General features: G+C 31.5%; 1 protein-coding gene across 17 annotated transcripts in view; it reads left to right on the top strand.

Annotated features, from left to right (window-relative positions):
* LOC143256270 (unconventional myosin-Ic-like) overlaps window positions 1-20,604 on the top strand; it is a 104,399-nt gene that overhangs the window by 46,935 nt on the left and 36,860 nt on the right. For 16 of the 17 annotated variants that reach the window (XM_076513260.1, XM_076513256.1, XM_076513258.1 and 13 more), the window contains 9 exons: window positions 1,831-1,911; window positions 5,274-5,453; window positions 8,375-8,473; window positions 10,048-10,158; window positions 10,609-10,680; window positions 13,049-13,168; window positions 13,850-13,920; window positions 15,226-15,331; window positions 20,333-20,413. In XM_076513260.1, coding sequence (XP_076369375.1) covers window positions 1,831-1,911; window positions 5,274-5,453; window positions 8,375-8,473; window positions 10,048-10,158; window positions 10,609-10,680; window positions 13,049-13,168; window positions 13,850-13,920; window positions 15,226-15,331; window positions 20,333-20,413 — 921 coding nt within the window. The remainder of the gene's footprint in view (window positions 1-1,830; window positions 1,912-5,273; window positions 5,454-8,374; window positions 8,474-10,047; window positions 10,159-10,608; window positions 10,681-13,048; window positions 13,169-13,849; window positions 13,921-15,225; window positions 15,332-20,332; window positions 20,414-20,604) is intronic. The other variant, XM_076513264.1, reaches the window with a different exon arrangement.

The raw sequence follows: 20,604 nt of genomic DNA, 5'->3' as shown, positions 1-20,604 counted from the left end.
TATATATATTCTGTATTAGATTGTAATAAGGCATGCTGTATACTTTCTGTATTAGATTGTAATAAAGAATGCTGTATACATTCTGTATACTTTCTGTATTAGATTGTAATAAAGCATGCTGTATACTTTCTGTATTAGATTGTAATAAAGTATGCTGTATACTTTCTGTATATAACATGAAGAAAAATATTGTATTAGGCTGCAGATAGCCCTCATGTAACTTTGTACAAAATTCAAAACAAACAAACAACTTCTGTATGTTGAATTTAATAAAACGTATTTAAATGGCTCTTGTAAGTCTTCAAAACTATTAAGATAGTTGTTTTATTAAAACATCTCTAATTGAATAAAAATTCAGATTTTTTAATAGTCTTTTGCTTCTATTATTAGCATGAATTGTGTGAATATCTGAAGGTGAAACCATTTTGTTTTTCCCATGACCCAAAGTTTAGCAAAACATGATAAAGCATTTTGGATAAAATTACTGGCTACTTCTATTCTAGCACTAAGACAAATGCACAAACTGAAAACTGATCATTGTATCATCACATAGACCTAAATAAGAGTGTTAATTAACTGTATTTTAAAATGTAGTACACAACACATTGAATATCTGTTAAAATCGAGTATTAACATACTGACACTAAACACTGTTATAAAGAATTCGTTCCTCAGCTGAAACACCAATACTGGTGCAGAACATGCCATGTAAGGTCTAATTTACAGTAAATTATAAGTTAAGTGTAGAGTGGTCATTTTACAATAGCAAAAAAAAGAGATAATTGAATCATACCCTGGTGACCATAGTCTTCAGTAAATTAATTAAAGAAGGTCTCATCTGACATTGTCAGTTACATTTGAGCAAATGAACAAGAACAACTCATAAAAATTCATTATTATCAGAATTTACAACATTATTATTATTTTGGACACATAACTTGCTGTATTACTGAAAATAAATCATAAAAACTGTTCCTTTAAAGAAAACTTTTAGTTTGTACTAAAGTGAAATAACACAAAGTAAATGTGTCCAAGAGTATGCATGTCATGATAACTTCTTACACATAGTAAAAATATTTACATTGATTTGATACCTTTTGGTTTGCTATACCTATGGTACCAAAAAAAATACGTTTTTTTTCTCTTCTTAGCCTTATAAAGGTGAACAGTTTAATTCATTTAAGTGTTAAGCATTTTTCGTACCAGTGCACATTTGCTGCATGTATTGACATACAATAGACCATCTTTTTGTGCGTTGTGACCTTTTTTCTTGTGGTAATTATATATGGTCAAGAGTACAGCATACATATAATTGTTTTAATATAATTAACATGAACCATAGTTTTTCTACATTTTGTAGCATGAACTGCAGAGCAGTGGTTTTTTTTATATATCTGTTGTAGGTTCTATATTTTTAACAATTCTAGCATGCAACAAACTAATGATATGAAGCCTGGGAAGAATGTGTTGAACACTCAGGACTTTGAACACTTTGAGAAACAGTGAATGTGGCATCCTTTTGGGTTCTGTTACATCTAGAGATTTGGATTATGCTGTCCTTCAGTGTCCCATGATTTGTGGCTTTTTTTTTCTGTGAGGTTATTTGAAATATGTCCATGCATTATTTAGAAACTTAAGGATACAGTAACTTGGTAGGTGTATAAAACTTCTGAGGTCAGTTTACAGTGTTGTGTACAATGATACTTCATGTGATGTCATGGTGAGAAGGACATATTGCACATATTATTTACATTTTACTGAATTTCCCAAGTGTGTTGTGCATGTTTTTCATGTGTCAGTAATAGTAAATTTGACGTTTTCTTTTTGTAGGCTTTTGGGAATGCCAAAACCAATCGAAATGACAATTCTAGTAGGTTTGGCAAGTACATGGATATTGAATTCAACTTTTTGGTATGTACAAAAAAAGTGCTTTGGTTTATATATTAGTTTCTTGGTTTTACACATATCTTAATTTTTATAGAAATGCCTTTGTATTCATGATTCCTTTAGTTTGATTAGGGGAATTCTCTTATGCTTGTTTTTCATAGTTGTATTTCAGGTGATTATAGATCATTCGATGTTCAACTAAATATATTCTTATCTTTACCTCTGTCAACTTATAAAGCAGCATTTATTTTGTTAAACTATCAAATTTAGTTAGAATATAATATGAATCTGTTCATACTTTCTTAATATTCCTATTGGAAAGATCTTATACAGTTTAAAGCTATATCACAAGACTGAGAAAGGTATTGCTCATTTGAGATACTATGGAGTATGTTTTGAAATTATTCTAAACTGTTTTAAGCATTTCTGGGAGTAATGTATGCATGAATTACTATATAATGTTTTTTTTTAATCTGTTTGTAATTCATTAATCATTTCAATAGACTTTCATCCATGACTTTAACATCATACTTTAAATATACATGTTGAAATTGTATTTGAAAGATTTGTTAAATCCCTTCAAACCAGCTGTAGCTTTAATTGGCTTAAGGTTTTTTCTATGATAGAAAATGAAGCCACTATGTATCATGGATAGATATTATGTAAAAACAATTCTTAAAACATCTCTGAGAAGGTCACACAGTATTCCTAATTACAGACGTTATGATTTTTGTATCTCAAAAGGATAGAAGCGAGTTAGTTGATGAGTACACCATCTTGTATTAAAGAGGGTAGAGACTACAAATTATAGTATAAAGAATAGTCTCTGCTCAAAGAAAGACTAATTTACTTGATTTTCTTTCTTCTCCATGTTAAAGATTCAACCAAACAATCTGTAATAATTTCCACTAACATCCATGCCAAGTTATCTTTAAAGTTTTATAAGCCATACAAACTCAGGATCAGTAATTGTATTAAGGAAACATTGCCTTATCAGCCCTTAACCAGCAATTTTTCAGATGCCATTAAACTTTGCTGGGATTCTTGCCAGTTAATAGATTAATAATTTCAGTTGGTGATATAAACTTCAGGAGTAAAGGATGAACATACAGAAACAAGATACAGACAAGATCAGTCTTCTGTTAATCAGATATTCTTGTGTGTAGTTAATATTTATAGAACTAATAAACGTCTACATATATCTAGAGCTAGAAAGAAAGGATGTTTTGAAGAGAAGTAAAGACAGAAGTTAATTGACTTGTGTTCGTCCGTGTTTTGAAAATCACCAGACCAGCCCTAGAAAACTTAAGGGTCAACATTGCACTGTTTAAACCAAGAACATTCAAATCTTACTTTTAAAAAATTTCCAAATTGAAAGGTATGCTATATCTTGAGAACTGAGATCCTATGTAGGAACTTCTCATGCAGGCACCTGATCTGTGAAATTACAGGTGTTAGAAAAACAGTAATGTTTAATTTGTTTTGTAGCTTCTAACTGAGGACAGGAATATGCAAAATAAATATCACTAACTTATAATAAATATCACTAACTTACAATAAATATCGCTAACTTACAATAAATACATATCGCTAACTCATAATAAATATCGCTAGCTTACAGTAAATACATATCGCTAACTCACAATAAATAAATATCAGACCTCATTTAGAAACTTTTGGTTTATTGCAATAGAGGTAATTTTGTTCTTCTTTCCATCATGATTTACATGTTAATATTTTACCTTAGTTAATGCATTATCTTGTAAAACAAGAGGTTTCATAAATTACCTGAGATTATGGTTTGTTTTGATGTCATTCAGAACAAATTGTCATGCAACACTGTATATGTTTCCCATTTGTCAAGGAACACTTCATTCTCTACTTAGTCTTAGATAACTTTTAAACCATTATCAGATTGTGAAAGGGAAAGACAAACCCTATTTTTATACCAAATTAGGATATATGTTTGAATTCTCTCACTTTCTCCATGTATGTCAAAGAATACAAAATTACTAATATATATTTAAATCAACAACTAACAGTTGTTGGCTGTAGATCACATGCCTGATGGTATTACATTCCATTTAAACATAGGACAATAACAGTAGGTCTTAGAAAGATCTTTATTGGAAAAATATATATATCTTGGGCATTCTTTGTATTTATGTATCTACTCAGGAAGCTGTAACAATGTCTTGTGTTTATAATTCACTTATTGTTATCAATTTTATTGGATTTATATTATGGATAGTGTTAGTATTTATTTAACTTCCAGAAAACTGTTTTACTAATTTGTCTATTCATATCAACTAGATATAAAAAATATCTTGCAGAAACAATAATAGGAACTATGTATTTATACGTTATGACAATTTAATATTTCAAAGAAGTGTTATTCACTTAGTGTATTTGCTGGCTATTATACATTTTAGAATGCTGTATAATAGGTACAACATAAATCACTATTTTTGGATTATAAACTATTTAAAGGACATACACATTGTAAGTTACATGAAAGTAAGTACCACAGGCATGTATTGTTTTCTTCCTTAAACTGTTCATGGATCTGTGAAATTATTGGTTATGGGGTTCCTAATAACATTCGAAGCACAGATAAAAAATGTAAACAAAATTACCAATAATATTACAATGAATTATTGCTGGTGCTTATGTATTTTACTTAGGAGAAGGAAATTTTCACACAAGTTTATTTTATTCGTTCTTTACCATGAGAGTTGTAAGAGAGAACAACATAAAATCACTCAACAGTATGCAATATGTGGTTCTTGCAAGTAGCTAATGATATAAGAACGTTTATAATCTGAAGTTTAAATAAATAGATAAGTGTACATTTAACAATAAAGTACTTGAAACATTATTAATACACAGGCTTAAATTATCAGTAATTGAAACTTATGGTATTAATAAATATATTTTTTTATTTACTGTACTTCAGTACTAAAATATTCACCACGATCAGTATAAGGAAATGTAAGAAACAAAAAAATATAAGTAAAAAGTAAGCTATACACCAGAAGTTTGATTTATCCTTTATTGTTATTGTTAAAGTATGTTGTCTGCTTATTTTTAACCTGCTGCTTTTTGATATTATCTGCATATTTCTTACAGTATTTTTTACTAAATTAAAGATTAACTTATATGTGTGTGTGTGTGTGTGTGTGTGTAATTTATAGTGTTTACAGAATTTTTAATCTTGTACTCTACAATTGCTGATTAATATATTCACAACAAGGCTGTTTTTTGGCAAATTGTATATTGTTCAGCATTATGTTCATTGTTACTATTATCATAAGGTACATTTTAATGTGATAAGAGGTCAAAATATTGTGTGAGACATTATCACTGTAGAAGTGGACTATTATTAGGGTGCACCTCTTGGTGGCCATGTACTTAACTACCTTTTGGAGAAGTCTCGGGTGACTCATCAGAACACTGGAGAAAGGAACTTCCATATATTCTACCAGCTAGTCATGGGGGCCGACGATAGCACTTTACAGACGTTATTTCTTCGGCGTGATCCAGAGTTTTACTATTACCTGAACCAAGTACCAAATATGTTCTCAATTTATTAATTAATATACTTGTTAATTTTTGTTATTACATTATTAAGATAATGTTAATAAATGTACAGCATGTACATATGTATGTATATAGTACTAGTTATGAAAATACAGGGTATACGGAAAGTCAGTGTGCACTTGTATATTTATTAACAGACATGTTTCAATATAGAATACAGGAGGTAAATATGAATGACATTTATAAACAATGTTGAAAGTGGCCCCGTTGGCATCAGTACAGACCTGGATCCTTCTTATTTTGTTTCTAAACACCGCTATCAGTTGCTGGCTTGAAATAGACTGAATGAATGCTGTTATTGCTACTTTCAAAACTGCACAGTGACTTTCCAAACACTCTGTAGTATAGAGTACTTCACAGTCTTTGGGTTTCTTGTTTTTAAAGTATCACTTATTAAGAAATCATGTTTAAGCAAGAAACAGTTACATATTAAGTAAACTGTAAATTCTGCATTGTATCATATAGCCAATAAGAAGGTGTAATAAACCTAAGTGGTAGCGACAGCTATACAGAAAAGAATTTATTTTAGGGTAAATCATACGTATCTACACAAATTTTATAGTATTCTGTTGTATGTCCATATCACTGATTTGCAGAGTGTGGATGGATCTTTACCAAAGTGTTTATGGCAGTTCATTAGGCCTGTGTGAGGGTGCATACTAATGTTAAGTCTTACATTGTTTTTATCATTTTCTGATAGTTTCTCACCTCCTGTGGATGGACTTTCAGCATATATAATAAGGAGGCTCATTGAGTCCATGGAGAGATAGATACAAATTTTCAGTTCTGTGTTTTGCAGTTTCTATGGGCAATTTTCACAAGTATGCGTAACGGAAGCAACTTTTCATATCCTAAGATAACCTGTCATTAATCAAGAATTACATAACTTTTATCCAGGGGATGGGCACTCCAGCTAATTTGTAATAAGATAAAAGAGAACTTGAGTTGCTGTGTTTTCTTCAATATGTTAAATAATGTGATTGAAGCTGTAGCTCCATATTTTTTCACCTCCCAGTGGTATAGCTGTAAGTCTACAGACTTAAAATTATAAAAATTGAATTTTGATACTTGGGTTGGACATAGCACAATAGTGTAGCTTTAAGCTCAACTATAAAAAATAAACAAAATTATTTTTTTTAGTCATAAAGACATAAAATTCTCTTTGATATCATTTAGAATGAAGCAATTGAGTCAGGTTTTCTTCCCTTTATGGTTTAACATTGGATTCAAATTTAATCTTACATTTGTATCAGGTCCTACTTACCATCATCTGATTATTAAATGAAAATATTTATCTCTCTTTATTGACAGGATATAACTTGTGTAACATCACTTACATACTGGATTTTCTTAGTAGAATAACAGTTTAAGGTTCTTGTTTTTGGTCTGATAGTAGGAAAAAAGCACAACACATACCTGTATACCCTTGTTATATACAACACATACCTGTATACCCTTGTTATACACAACACATACCTGTATACCCTTGTTATATATTAGGAATTAAATAAGATATTGGCCTTATCAGTTTTCTAGTGAAAAGCTCATAATTTCAGATGACTTCTGTTTCCAATGGTTAAAAAGGTAAATAAACTACTGCTATTACCTCCATGTTAACAAAGCTATTTGTAAACTACTACTATTATCTCCGTGTTAACAAAGCTATTTGTAAACTACTACTATTATCTCCGTGTTAACAAAGCTATTTGTAAACTACTACTATTATCTTCGTGTTAACAAAGCTATTTGTAAACTACTACTATTATCTTCGTGTTAACAAAGCTATTTGTAAACTACTACTATTATCTTCGTGTTAACAAAGCTATTTGTAAACTACTACTACTATCTCCGTGTTAACAAAGCTATTTGTAAACTACTGCTATTATCTCCGTGTTAACAAAGCTATTTGTAAACTACTGCTATTATCTCCGTGTTAACAAAGCTATTTGTAAACTACTGCTATTATCTCCGTGTTAACAAAGCTATTTGTAAACTACTGCTATTATCTCCGTGTTAACAAAGCTATTTGTAAACTACTGCTATTATCTCCGTGTTAACAAAGCTATTTGTAAACTACTGCTATTATCTCCGTGTTAACAAAGCTATTTGTAAACTACTGCTATTATCTCCGTGTTAACAAAGCTATTTGTAAACTACTACTATTGGACCAAATTCAAGTAAATTAAAACAGGCTAATGCTTTGATTCTACCTCTACTGTTATTCACAGTTGGGAACAACAGTGTTCTTCAGTTGCTGTCAAACTTGGGTTCATCATCTGCAACTCAGGGTGTGTATTTTGTTTCTTCAGATTGTTGTTTCTCTCCCCAGCTTTGATGCTCAAGATATCACGATAGCTAGTGATTAGGGCATTTGATTCACAATCTGTGGATCATGGGTTTGAACCCCATCCTAAACATGTTCACATTTTCACTTATTAGGGCATTATAACATGACAGTCAATCTTTCTCTTCTTCATCGATAAAGAGTAGCCCAGGAGTTGGCAGTGTTTGATGACTATTACTACAAAATTATGGACAGCTAGTAGGCCTGAGGTGCTTTATGTGAAATTTAGTAAACATCATATAAAATGGCTTTTGCAGAGACATTGGAAGGTGCTTTATTCAAGGCTTGGACTCATAGGCAGAGTAATTTGTGGCATTTCAATATGAAATCAATCATGGTTTTTCTGTTCTGATTTTTCACTGGGGATTTGGGGCACTTTCAAATAAAATCAGAGCATGGGCCCCACTGTTCCAGTGCCTAGCAGTACTTCTTCATTATAATTTTCCTTATTTTATAAGAAACTGTTTTGTATTGTACATTTGCCTTTATAATTTTTAAATAATTACTCTTTAGGTAACGGGTTTAACTACTGCCTCTTTCTAGGGTAACAGTACCAGAGTGAATAGACTTGATGACACTGCACAGTTCCAGATTGTTAAAAGTGCTTTGTCAGTTATAGATTTCACAGAAGAGGAAGTAAATGTAAGCTATCTGCAGTGTAGAGTTAACAATATGTTGCTGAAAAACCAAAATAAATGAACTTTATAATGGAAAGTATATCTGGTTTGCATATTTAAATATTTACATTTGTAACATTCTTTCTTGTTTTATTTAATTTTCTATAGAAAAGATTCAGAATGATAATGTTTTTAGCCATTTAATGAAAAGAGTGACCTACGAGAAAGATCAACAGAATGTATTTCAATAAGGCTTAGAAGAATTATGGCTTCAACTGTATCTTAGCAACATACAGTTTGTTTACAAAGATATTTGGACAACACATTTTGACAAATAAAGTGCCCTGTTTGACTGCTGGGTCTCCATTTTTGTATAAAGTTCATTCATATTTGACTTTAATCACACCTACACTTAACTAAAACTTGTCATCAACAATTGACACAAATGCACTTAAAAATACCACTTCCCCTGCAGAGTAATTTTGATGTGTAGTGGGAATTTAAGATGCTTCCTTCTTCATGATTTTAGGTCACACTCCAGATACCTCAGAATAAATAAGTTAGATTCCATGAATACAGACAGTGTATAATGCTCAGAATTTCAAAATGTAGCAATGATTTCATGATTCTCTTAACTGTTACTTGTTACTGGTGGGCTAAATTCAAGACAATTAAAACAGGCTAATTCTGTTAATACTAACCCTACTATTATTTTCAGTTTGCAAACACGCTGTTCTTCATTAGTTTAAACTTAACTGCAGTGTGTGAAGCATGTAGTGGGAATTTTGTTTATTCACTTTATTGGTTTTCACCCGCAACTTTGATGGTTTAGGCATCAAGAGAGCTAATACTCAGCGTTTACTGCTGTGATTAACAGGCTGTAAAGTTTATGTGCTTCTATTAAGTCCAACAGCATAAAGCTTCCTGCACATAATAAATGTTCTGGCTCAGCATAAACCTTCCTGCACATAATAAATGTTCTGGCTCAGCATAAAGCTTCCTGCACATAATAAATGTTCTGGCTCAGCATAAAGCTTCCTGCACATAATAAATGTTCTGGCTTGATTTTTCTCAGATGGATTTAATGTCATTTTCAATATGTTTTCCATAATATTTTCAAGATAGTATTTTTTTTTTGAAGGAATAGTAATCTTTGTTTATCAGGTGAATGTTTTCCACTAATATTAGTACATCCAGTGGTCTCTTGTTTTTCATTGCCTCACCTAAGATATGTAGATTGGTGGAATGAAATGTCTTGGACACTTTCCAGAAAAATAAGATTTGTTTTCTATGGAATGCAATAATATTTAGTTAAGTGCATAATTTTGAAAGGTTGTTTTGTAAAAAATAAGCATAATTTAGTTTAGAAAACTAAATTAAACAAGATTTTGTGTTTTGAAACATAGTTATGGTTAATTATAAATTGTTTTTGGTGTTCTAGATTTGGTAGTTTCCAAATAACATTGGTACTACCAGAAAAATACTAAAATTGTTTAACCGTTTATTCTGTAATTTGTTAATTTGTTTTTCTCATAAAGAAACATCTTTTTTGCAGTTTATTTCGATGATAACTTCTGTAATACAAGTTATTTCTTCTAGGCTTTGTTTGCAGTTGTGGCATCAGTTCTTCATCTAGGTAATGTTGGCTTCACAGAGGATGATGGTCATGCTGTTATTGCACAGGAGAAGTCAGTTTGTTGTGTATGCAAGGTTAGTTACAATGTTATAGTGTTACTGTATGGTCCAAAAGATAATTGTTAGGTTGTTACTACACAGGAGAAGTCAGTTTAATCTGTATGCAAGGTTAGTTACAATGTTATAGTATCAATGTTGGATTCACAGAAGATAATTGGCAGGCTGTTATTACACTGGAGAAGTTAGTTTATTTTGAATGCAAGGCTAGTTACAGTGTTATTCTGTTAATGATGGGTCCACAGAAGATAATGGGTAGGCTCTTATTACATTGGAGAAGTCAGTTTATTCTGGATGCAAGGTTAGTTACAGTGCTATAGTACTGTTGCATTTTTGTAACTGATAAATGTATTGTAGCAACTGCAAGGAATTTCATTTAATAAGTTTCTACATTAAGCTGTGCACGTTCTAGGGATGGGCAAATAACTGGTAGTAAATATATAGAACAGTTTCTTCTTGTTTTCTTAGCTCTTAGGATGTCCAGAAGATATGTTGAATGATGCCCTTACCCATCGTACTATTGAAGTTTGTGGTGATTCTGTGAGTATATCTAGTGAAATACTTTTCATACTTATTTCTGTACACATTTGATTAATGGTACATTATATGTATAACATTACTTACCAACTAATAATGCTTATATTCTTGATGTAAAATTAATTTTTACTTGCCAGTTGACAAATACAGATGAAGTGTCCATTGGAATGTATGCAGGTTGTACAAAAGTCTAAAGTTAAAAGGTTTTATTGTGCAGTTTGAATAACTACCTTTAATTTTGCAATATTCAGTGTACATTGTTCAGTCTCACAGGTAATATAATAACTTTAAACTACATGTATTTATTATCAATATTCAGTGTACATTGTTCAGTCTCACAGGTAATATAATAACTTTAAACTACATGTATTTATTATCAATATTCAGTGTACATTGTTCAGTCTCACAGGTAATATAATAACTTTAAACTACATGTATTTATTATCAATATTCAGTGTACATTGTTCAGTCTCACAGGTAATATAATAACTTTAAACTACATGTATTTATTATCAATATTCAGTGTACATTGTTCAGTCTCACAGGTAATATAATAACTTTAAACTACATGTATTTATTATCAATATTCAGTGTACATTGTTCAGTCTCACAGGTAATATAATAACTTTAAACTACATGTATTTATTATCAATATTCAGTGTACATTGTTCAGTCTCACAGGTAATATAATAACTTTAAACTACATGTATTTATTATCAATATTCAGTGTACATTGTTCAGTCTCACAGGTAATATAATAACTTTAAACTACATGTATTTATTATCAATATTCAGTGTACATTGTTCAGTCTCACAGGTAATATAATAACTTTAAACTACATGTATTTATTATCAATATTCAGTGTACATTGTTCAGTCTCACAGGTAATATAATAACTTTAAACTACATGTATTTATTATCAATATTCAGTGTACATTGTTCAGTCTCACAGGTAATATAATAACTTTAAACTACATGTATTTATTATCAATATTCAGTGTACATTGTTCAGTCTCACAGGTAATATAATAACTTTAAACTACATGTATTTATTATCAATATTCAGTGTACATTGTTCAGTCTCACAGGTAATATAATAACTTTAAACTACATGTATTTATTATCAATATTCAGTGTACATTGTTCAGTCTCACAGGGTAATATAATAACTTTAAACTACATGTATTTATTATCAATATTCAGTGTACATTGTTCAGTCTCACAGGTAATATAATAACTTTAAACTACATGTATTTATTATCAATATTCAGTGTACATTGTTCAGTCTCACAGGTAATATAATAACTTTAAACTACATGTATTTATTATCAATATTCAGTGTACATTGTTCAGTCTCACAGGTAATATAATAACTTTAAACTACATGTATTTATTATCAATATTCAGTGTACATTGTTCAGTCTCACAGGTAATATAATAACTTTAAACTACATGTATTTATTATCAATATTCAGTGTACATTGTTCAGTCTCACAGGTAATATAATAACTTTAAACTACATGTATTTATTTTTAATGACTTGTTGTTTTGTACAAACCATCCTCCTTCTACATATGGTGGTTTCATTTGACTGATGGAAATATTTTATAGTTTCTTGGATTTCTATGGTACAAATTGGAAGGATCTAAACATTATGAAACTAAAATAGAAAAAAAAAACGACTTTTACTCTTTGGATAATAAAAATAAACTTCTCTTTTACTCCATATTCCAACATTTTTACTTCATCAGGAATAATATATAAAATGTTTGATATTAAAATTCATGTATATTTTCATTTCAGTCTGTTTACTCTTAAGTTTGTTGTATATGATATAAGTTAATAAACCTTAACTGAAACTTTGACAGCTTTATCAGCAGTTTGTAGAATAAGTTATAAGCAAAATTTTCTTCTTTTTTTTTCAGAAATGAAATTTCAGTAATATAATGAAGTGCTCTCAAACTCTGATTTGACACAGAGATGTTACTCAGGGAGTGAAGCACTTACTCATAGTTCAAATTCACTATGATTGGTTTTTAAATTTAGATAAAGTTTGCTACATCATTCCAATAAATGTTGTAGCTATTCTGAGATTTTGACTTTGCATTTCGTCAGTGCAAGTTACTAAATTATGAATGTTTAATTTATAAAGCTGAGGTAATAAAAGTTGGGTATGTATATATTTAGTATCTTCATTGACAGAAATTCAATAAAATTCAAGATTGCTTTGTGGTAGAATGAATGAATGTGAATATTTTATGGTGTTTTTCAGAATATTAGTTTTTATTCAGTAGTTTGATTTATATTAAAATAAACTAAAAATGTTTATTGTTTTAAAGAAATTATTTCCTAGTTAGTTTGTTTTTAAAGGTTATAAGTCCACTGAATCGTGACCAGGCCATATGTGCAAGAGATGCCATTGCAAAAGCTGTGTATGAGCGACAGTTTAAGTGGTTGGTCCAGAAGCTAAATGTCTCTCTAGAAAATAGGGTGAGTTAAATCACATGTTGCATATAGGGTGAGTTAAATCACATGTTACTTCCTAGTTGCATTTTGAGTGGTTTTTTTTGTCATGTTTGTTTGTTATATTAGGGAACGTATGTTTGAACAGGTTACTTTTTGTGTTGTTTCTTGTTCAGTGATTTTTTTGTTAACAAAATTATATTTCTTGGAATAATTTTGAAACACTTTTTGCAATTCTCCACGCCCATCTCCTTGGCTTTGGTTTTGCAAGATAGCAAATAGGGGTAGTGGAATACTATACATATGTAGAGGCATAAAAATTTTTGGGAATATGTGTGGGTGTTTGTATGTATTTATACATGTACATATACAGTGTGTTTATCTTAACAAGAGTGATTGTAGTCATAGCAAACTTTTTACATTAACAAGTTAAAGTATATTAAATATTTATATTAGTAATATGAAAATATCAAACTGTACATAAAAAGAAATCAAAGGATAATAAATATTTTTATTATTATAACATTAAGTTTTCATATATGCAGTTTCATTCTAAAATCTTGATAGAACTATTTACATTGTTCTTTGAAATATAAACTTATAAACCAACCAGATACGAAAAATTCACCCTGAAGCTGATGTACCTACTTTATTACTAATTTTATACTTAGTATAAAGAAGTATAATACTCTTATAATCCACCTGCAGGATTACACTGGAAGGAAAACCCTAATGGGTCTGCTAGATATATACGGGTTTGAAATCTTTGAAAATAACAGGTGAGACTGTACAAAATATGTGACATATCTACATAAAAGTAAAATCTTGTGCAAAGTTGTTGAGCTGAAGTTTATTTGAAAGCTAGTTTTATTATATGCTTTTGTTATTAGAGCAGCATTTTATTTAATGTTTGTAAGCAGTGATGTACATCTTATGTCATTAATAGCAGTTTAACTTTACTGTTTCCTTAAGGGGGGGGATATTTATCCAGACCACATTTAGAGAAAAGCATTTTATTTTTAAATAAGTGCATTGAACATGTTAACATTTTAAGCTGACTGACCAACAAAAAGGATTTCATAATGAAAATTAGTATTGGAATTTCTTTATGTCAGTTTTAATCTGGTATTTTATTTGGCACAAAATGATTAGCATATCAATGTGAATTTATCACGTACTGATAATTTGTTTTCTAATGTAAATATGTTTTTCTAAATATCAGTAGTTGTGACATACTTTACATTGCATATCTGCAATGATCCATTTTGTGGTTACTGTTGTTTCAGAAAAGCTTAAAAGATAGGTAAATCATACTTAAAGTCACCATTCCAAAGTTGAATATATGTGTTGGAACTCTGAAAAATATGTATAATTTATATATGTGTATCATCTATTAGTTTATAAAAAAATCTTTTGTTTTTTATTGTTTAGAGAGATGTGTAAAATCCATTGAAAGATACGTACTAATTTGTAACCTTAAAGATATACAGTGAAGGCACATACTTTCTTTACGTCACCTTAAAAAATACTATTTAAAGACAAAATTTATAACATTGGTTTTACATTTTAATGGTTGATGTTCAGGAATCAAAGAAAGATTAGGTTCAGAATTAAAAATAACTTGATGTGTGATGATTTATTGTTATTAAACTGTGTGTGCTAGGTCTTGATCTGAAATCTGCTGTATGTATGATTTATGCTGAGGTATTTATATCAATGTAATTTTACCAATATGCATGTGTACAACACTAAGTGAACCTGGTAACACAGAGGTTAAAGAAAATTAATAATTTGTTTTAGTAATGGTAACATTTGTTTCTCAGATATCAAGTTGAAATAAAAGTGAAACTGTTGTGTACTAGAAGAACAGTTTTGGGTAAGCATTTATGGGAAATCAACCAGCAGTAATTTGATTCAACAAAATTCAGTTTGTTCTGATAAACCAGGAAATTTGCTGTTGAGAACTACAAATTTGCACTGATTTATAAACTGAATTTTGTTTCTGAATAACTAAATATTCCCAATATATTTAACAGTTCTTATGTATTTCTGTAATAATTTCTAGATGTGTTTGTGTATTTCAGCTTTGAGCAGTTTTGTATCAACTATTGCAATGAGAAACTTCAACAACTTTTCATTGAACTAACACTAAAGTCTGAACAGGAAGAATATAGTAAAGAGGGCATTGAGGTACTAGTAACAAGTTTGTCTTTGAATTAACATATTAGCTGCTGGTTGATAAAACACAATATGATTATTTGTTATGGTATTGGTCATTGATACAGAAGTTTAAATTAAATTATTTATTAAGAACATTTAAAAACAATTATTGTAGGCTTTTCTCATAAATGATTGTAAATTTACACAGCACAGAGTTTCTAGGATAGTGGTGACTTTGTGAATTGATTGTAAGCATTTGTGAGTAAAAGTAAAAACCGTTAGTTGCACTAAATCTGATGTGTTGTTGTTTTGAATTAAGCACAAAGCTACACAATGGGCTATCTGTGCTCTGCCCACCATGGGTGGCGAAATCCAATTTTTAGTGTTATAAGTCCACAGACATACTGCTGAGCCACTGGGGGGCTTCTGATATATCCAGTAGTGATGAGGATTTTCCTCCAATTCTAAGGACCATCAGGCTGGCTGATATATAACAGACATAACAGTGATCCAGACATTGTTCATACTATGACCTAATTAAAGCAATGAAGTGGAATATTTATGAATTATATTTAAGTCATTACACATCAGAATTGGGTTTATGATAAAGGATGTAAACATTGACTTAAGATATATTACATATATATAAGATATATATGTAAAGCAACATGAGGACTATCTATACTAGCCCTAATTTAGAAGTAAAATACAAGAGAAATGGCAGAGAGTAAACATCACCCACTGCCAACTCTTGAGCTACTCTTTTACCAATGAATAGTGAGATTGACAATCACATTATAATGTCCTCATGGCTGAAAAGGTGAGCATGTTTAGTGTAACAGGGATTAAAACCTGCAACCTTCAGATTGCAAGTCAAGAACCCTAACCACCTGACAATGATGAGCCAAAAGTTTAGAGGAGCGTAGAATATGGCATGGTTTATTAACGTAACTGTCTTAGCAAATGAATGTTGTTATGCTCACAGTAAAATCACTAGGAAAAGTTCAACTTGTGGTGTACATCTATCAAAACACAAACAAACTACATATCACTAAACTGTGAATCTGCTTGGTAACAAAACTCTTCTTTGAATAAAATAAAAATTAACCATTAATGGAAGGTGAGTTCCATATTTTTTTCTTTACGTCAGTAACTGTCAGTTAGCAAGGTTTATACTTTGGTCTATCAGTTCAAAATTAGAGATGGACATGGCAGATAGTTCTTGTGTATATTTTTGCAAACACATGAAATAAACAAGCATACTGTTTTGTTTTCTGACAGTCATGCTCTTGTGTCTATCAAATTCTTTCAGAACTGCTAAAAAGGCTTTCTTTAAAACGTTTTTTTGAGTTACAACATCTTTAGGTCATCATTGACATTTTTCCTTTCAGTTATTGTCGCCCACCTCTGTGATGCTTACAAGTTTAAAAAAATCTATTTTATAGATTTAAAGTAACACTTTCTGATTTTGCTTTACATTCTTTTTTTAAAACTTGTATTTATTTTTTCTCTTATGTATACTGGATAACACTGAGCATTTAGTGTGGTCCTTTTCTCTGTATTTTATTCACAAGCTTCTTCGTAGGTGCTTTCTTATCAGTACACAAAAGTTGGTATTGTAAATCGTTATAAAACTAAAAGGTTTTATGACAAGAACCTTTATGTAAATATCATTGAAATAGTAATTTGGTGTTTTTTTTCATGTGTTTAAATTATTTAAAACTTCATTACAAAATTATTGAACTAAGAACTGTCAGAAGATGTTGATTTATTATTATTTATTTACATCACCATATCCACCTGCCACCATCAAGGTAGGTTATCTTAATTGCAGAGTATAGCCATACATTCCAAACCCTCTCCAATATTTTCAGTGTCAGCAGTTCGGTCACTCAAAGTTCCTTGACGTGTGCTCATTGCAGTGGCAAGGACCATGATGCCTATGAGTGTGAAACAGACCCTCGTTGCATCAATTGCAATGGCTCTCACACATACTACTTTCATTCTTCCCCTAAATGGTTGGAAGAAAAAGAGGTTAAGCATTTGAAAATGATTCAAAACATTACTTACTCTGAGGCTCGAAAGTTGCTGTCTACCACTTCATCTCGGATGTATGCTGCTGCACTTCATTACATTACTACAGTGGGAGTGCAGATGGATCTCTCTGTGCCTTCAAAAGAATCATTCTCAAACCAAATGTAAAGTCTTTTGACCTCCATGGTTAAAGTTGATGAATCAACTTCAACACCCATCTCTGTCCCTTACATACATTCCAGCAAACCCCAAGATCCACATCCTTTGGTTCCAGGTACAGGCATTTCCTCAGATACATCTTCTTCCACACTAGATGCAAAACGATCATTCATTCACATCCTCAATTACTGGAATCCTCTTCCAACAGCAAAGACTTGTCTAATCAACCCAGGGCAGGATCCATGGAGGTTGATAGATCTCCCTCGAATAAAGACAGTAAAGAAAAAAGATGTGGTCGTAAACAGAAGGGTTCTCCACCCAAGTTGCCTTCATATGAATAAAGATGTCCACCTTGATACAATGGAACTGTCGAGGTTTACGATGCTTCCTACCATCCTGTATGTCTTTCCTTACAGGAAACATTTCTGAAACCTGCTGATACAATCACCTTTCAGCAGTTCTCTTTGTATAGAAATGACAGGCTATGTGATGGATGAGTGGTGCTGTTGGTTGATCAGCATGTGCCCACCCTGTCTTTGCCACTCTATACACCCTAGGATGCTATAGCCATCCATGTTTCCTTGGGTCATACCATCACTGTTTGTTCTCTCTACCTGTCCCCTGGAGAAACCCATGATCAATCAGATCTTAATGCTCTCATTGAACAGTTGCCATCTCCATTTTTAATCCTGACATTTTTAATAGACATCATCCCCTCTGGATAAGTGCTGATATTTACTGCTGTTGATCTCTCAATTTGCTCCCCTTTACTATTCTCTCATTTTTCTTGGAGGGTTGACAATAATTCATGAGGCAGTGATCATTTTCCAATTATTTTGAAAGAGACTGGCCGTGGTCGATGCTACCAAACCCTCGTGCCTCAGTGGAAGCTTGATCAAGCAAACTGGTCCTCTTTCACTGCTCTCACAGAACTTGATATTGCCATCATCTGTAAGCCATCAATAGATGACTGTGTGGCAGCAGTAACTGACTGTATTATACAAACAGCTACTCAATGTATTCCTAAAACCTCGGCACGTTTTCTAAAATATCTTCGTTCGTGGTGAAATCCTGCTTGCCACATGGCACAAAAAGGCTCAGAACCAGGCCTGGGATACTTTTCATAGGTATCCCACACTCTTGCACTGCATCTCTTTCCAGCAGGCCCGTGCACATGCTTGGTGGGTAAGACATCAAAGCCAGAAGGAATCTTGTATTAAGTTCACAACCAGCATATCTTCTACTACCAGTTCCAAAGTCACGTGGGACAAGATTTGAAAGATCAGTGGGCAATATAATTCTGTCTTGCTCTCTGATGGACAGGAAGTAGCTGATACCAGAGCATCACCGATACTCTTGGTGAAAGCTTTTTTCAGGTATCTAGCACTTCTGCTTCTTCCAACACCTTCTTAGCCATTAAGACTCGAGCAGATTGTCTCTGCGACTATAATCATTCCTTTACACTGGTTGAACTTAAACTGGTCATTCATCAGTCTACCAGTACATTGGTCAGACCTGATGATATACTCAGTATTCATGGGAACGAGCTTACCAACACTGCAGCTAAATCTATTTGCTCTAGCTCTATCACCACTGTGCCTGTTCCATACATGGGCTATGATCCTGTATTCAAAGCTTGGCTCCGTGCTAGTTGGCAGTTGACTTGGAGTGAGCAACATGAAAACAAGCTTTCCTAAATAAAACCCTATATTGGACTTTGGCTGTCTTGCTCTTGTAAGGATTGGAAAGAGGAGGTTGTTCTAACTAGACTATGCATTGGTCACAGTTTTTTAACTCATCGTTTTCTTTTATCTGGGACTGATGCACCAATGTGTTGTCTGTATAACACTTAGGTCACAATAAACCACATTTTTCTGTCTTGCCGTTGTTATGACTCTCAACAAAGGCATCATTTTAAACATCTTCTGTCTCAAAGTTTATCCATAACATTAGACTATGTCATTGGCGATGGTGATACTGTCCACCTTAGAAATGTTTTTAATTTTTAAAGACCATTAATCTTTTTAATGCTATTTAATTTTTTTAATTTATACATTAGACCTTTTTTAATGTGATTCCCTTTTAAGAATCAAAGTCCATCTAGTTTGATTTGAAATTATAAAATGGCCGTAATGTCAAATAACTCGAAACCAGGACTGGAAAGGCCAACTTCAGGTGACTAACTCTGCTGTTTGAACTACCCATTAGTCATCCTGGTGAGTTATTATTAACATTTTGCTGCAAGTCTTTTAAACCTTTTATTACTTTACTTTATGAAAATGACCATAACATCAAATAACTCAGAACCAGGACTGGAAAGGCTAAATTCAGATGACTAATGGTGGTTTTTGAACTTAGCTATTAGTCTTCCAGGTGAGTTATGATAATTACAATTATGTTACAGAAAGTCCTTTACAACTTGTATTAGTGTAGTTTTTCTCTTACTGCTGTAGATGAGATGTAAACATTAGTTTTATGCTATTTATGTTTTTTTTTTAAACTTTGTTTCACCATAATTTTCTTTGAAGAATTTTACTAAATTTACTTTAGTTTTAACTTTTACTGGATGTTTGATGCAGATAGCCTAGCTACTTTGTGCCATAAAACACCAAACCAACAAATCAACCAACTAGAAAGGTATGTAATATAAATGTTTGAAAAAAAAAATTAACACAGCTTCGCTTCTAAGGTCATTAATTTCTTTGACAATCAAGAGTTTTGTGATTTACATTTAAACTTTCTTCGTGTTTCATTACAAAGAAAGAAGAGTGAATGTATGAAAAAAGTGTGTTACTTAAAATAATAACAATTTCTTACTTGAAGTTATTTCTGTTTCAGTGGGAGCCGATAGAATACTTCAACAATAAAATCATATGTGACCTTATAGATGAGCAGTTTAAAGGTATCATCTCCATTCTGGTGAGTTTGAGGAAGCTGTTTAGGCTAGAAGTTGTAACTTTTGTTAGGCTTAGTTGAGTAGAATAGAGGTGTTCTGTCTGTTTGGATTACATTTTAAAGGAAAAAAGAACTGTTTCAATTATGTTTTCTTTGCTCTTTTAAAAATATAGAAGAATGAAATGTTTTTTTTCCTTACATATGCAAAGTATACT

The sequence above is a fragment of the Tachypleus tridentatus genome, chromosome 7, assembly GCF_004210375.1.
Source record: "Tachypleus tridentatus isolate NWPU-2018 chromosome 7, ASM421037v1, whole genome shotgun sequence".
Lineage (NCBI taxonomy): Eukaryota > Metazoa > Arthropoda > Merostomata > Xiphosura > Limulidae > Tachypleus > Tachypleus tridentatus.
The sequence above is the reverse complement of the archived record's forward strand: the minus strand, read 5'-3'. Positions and strand labels throughout refer to the sequence as shown.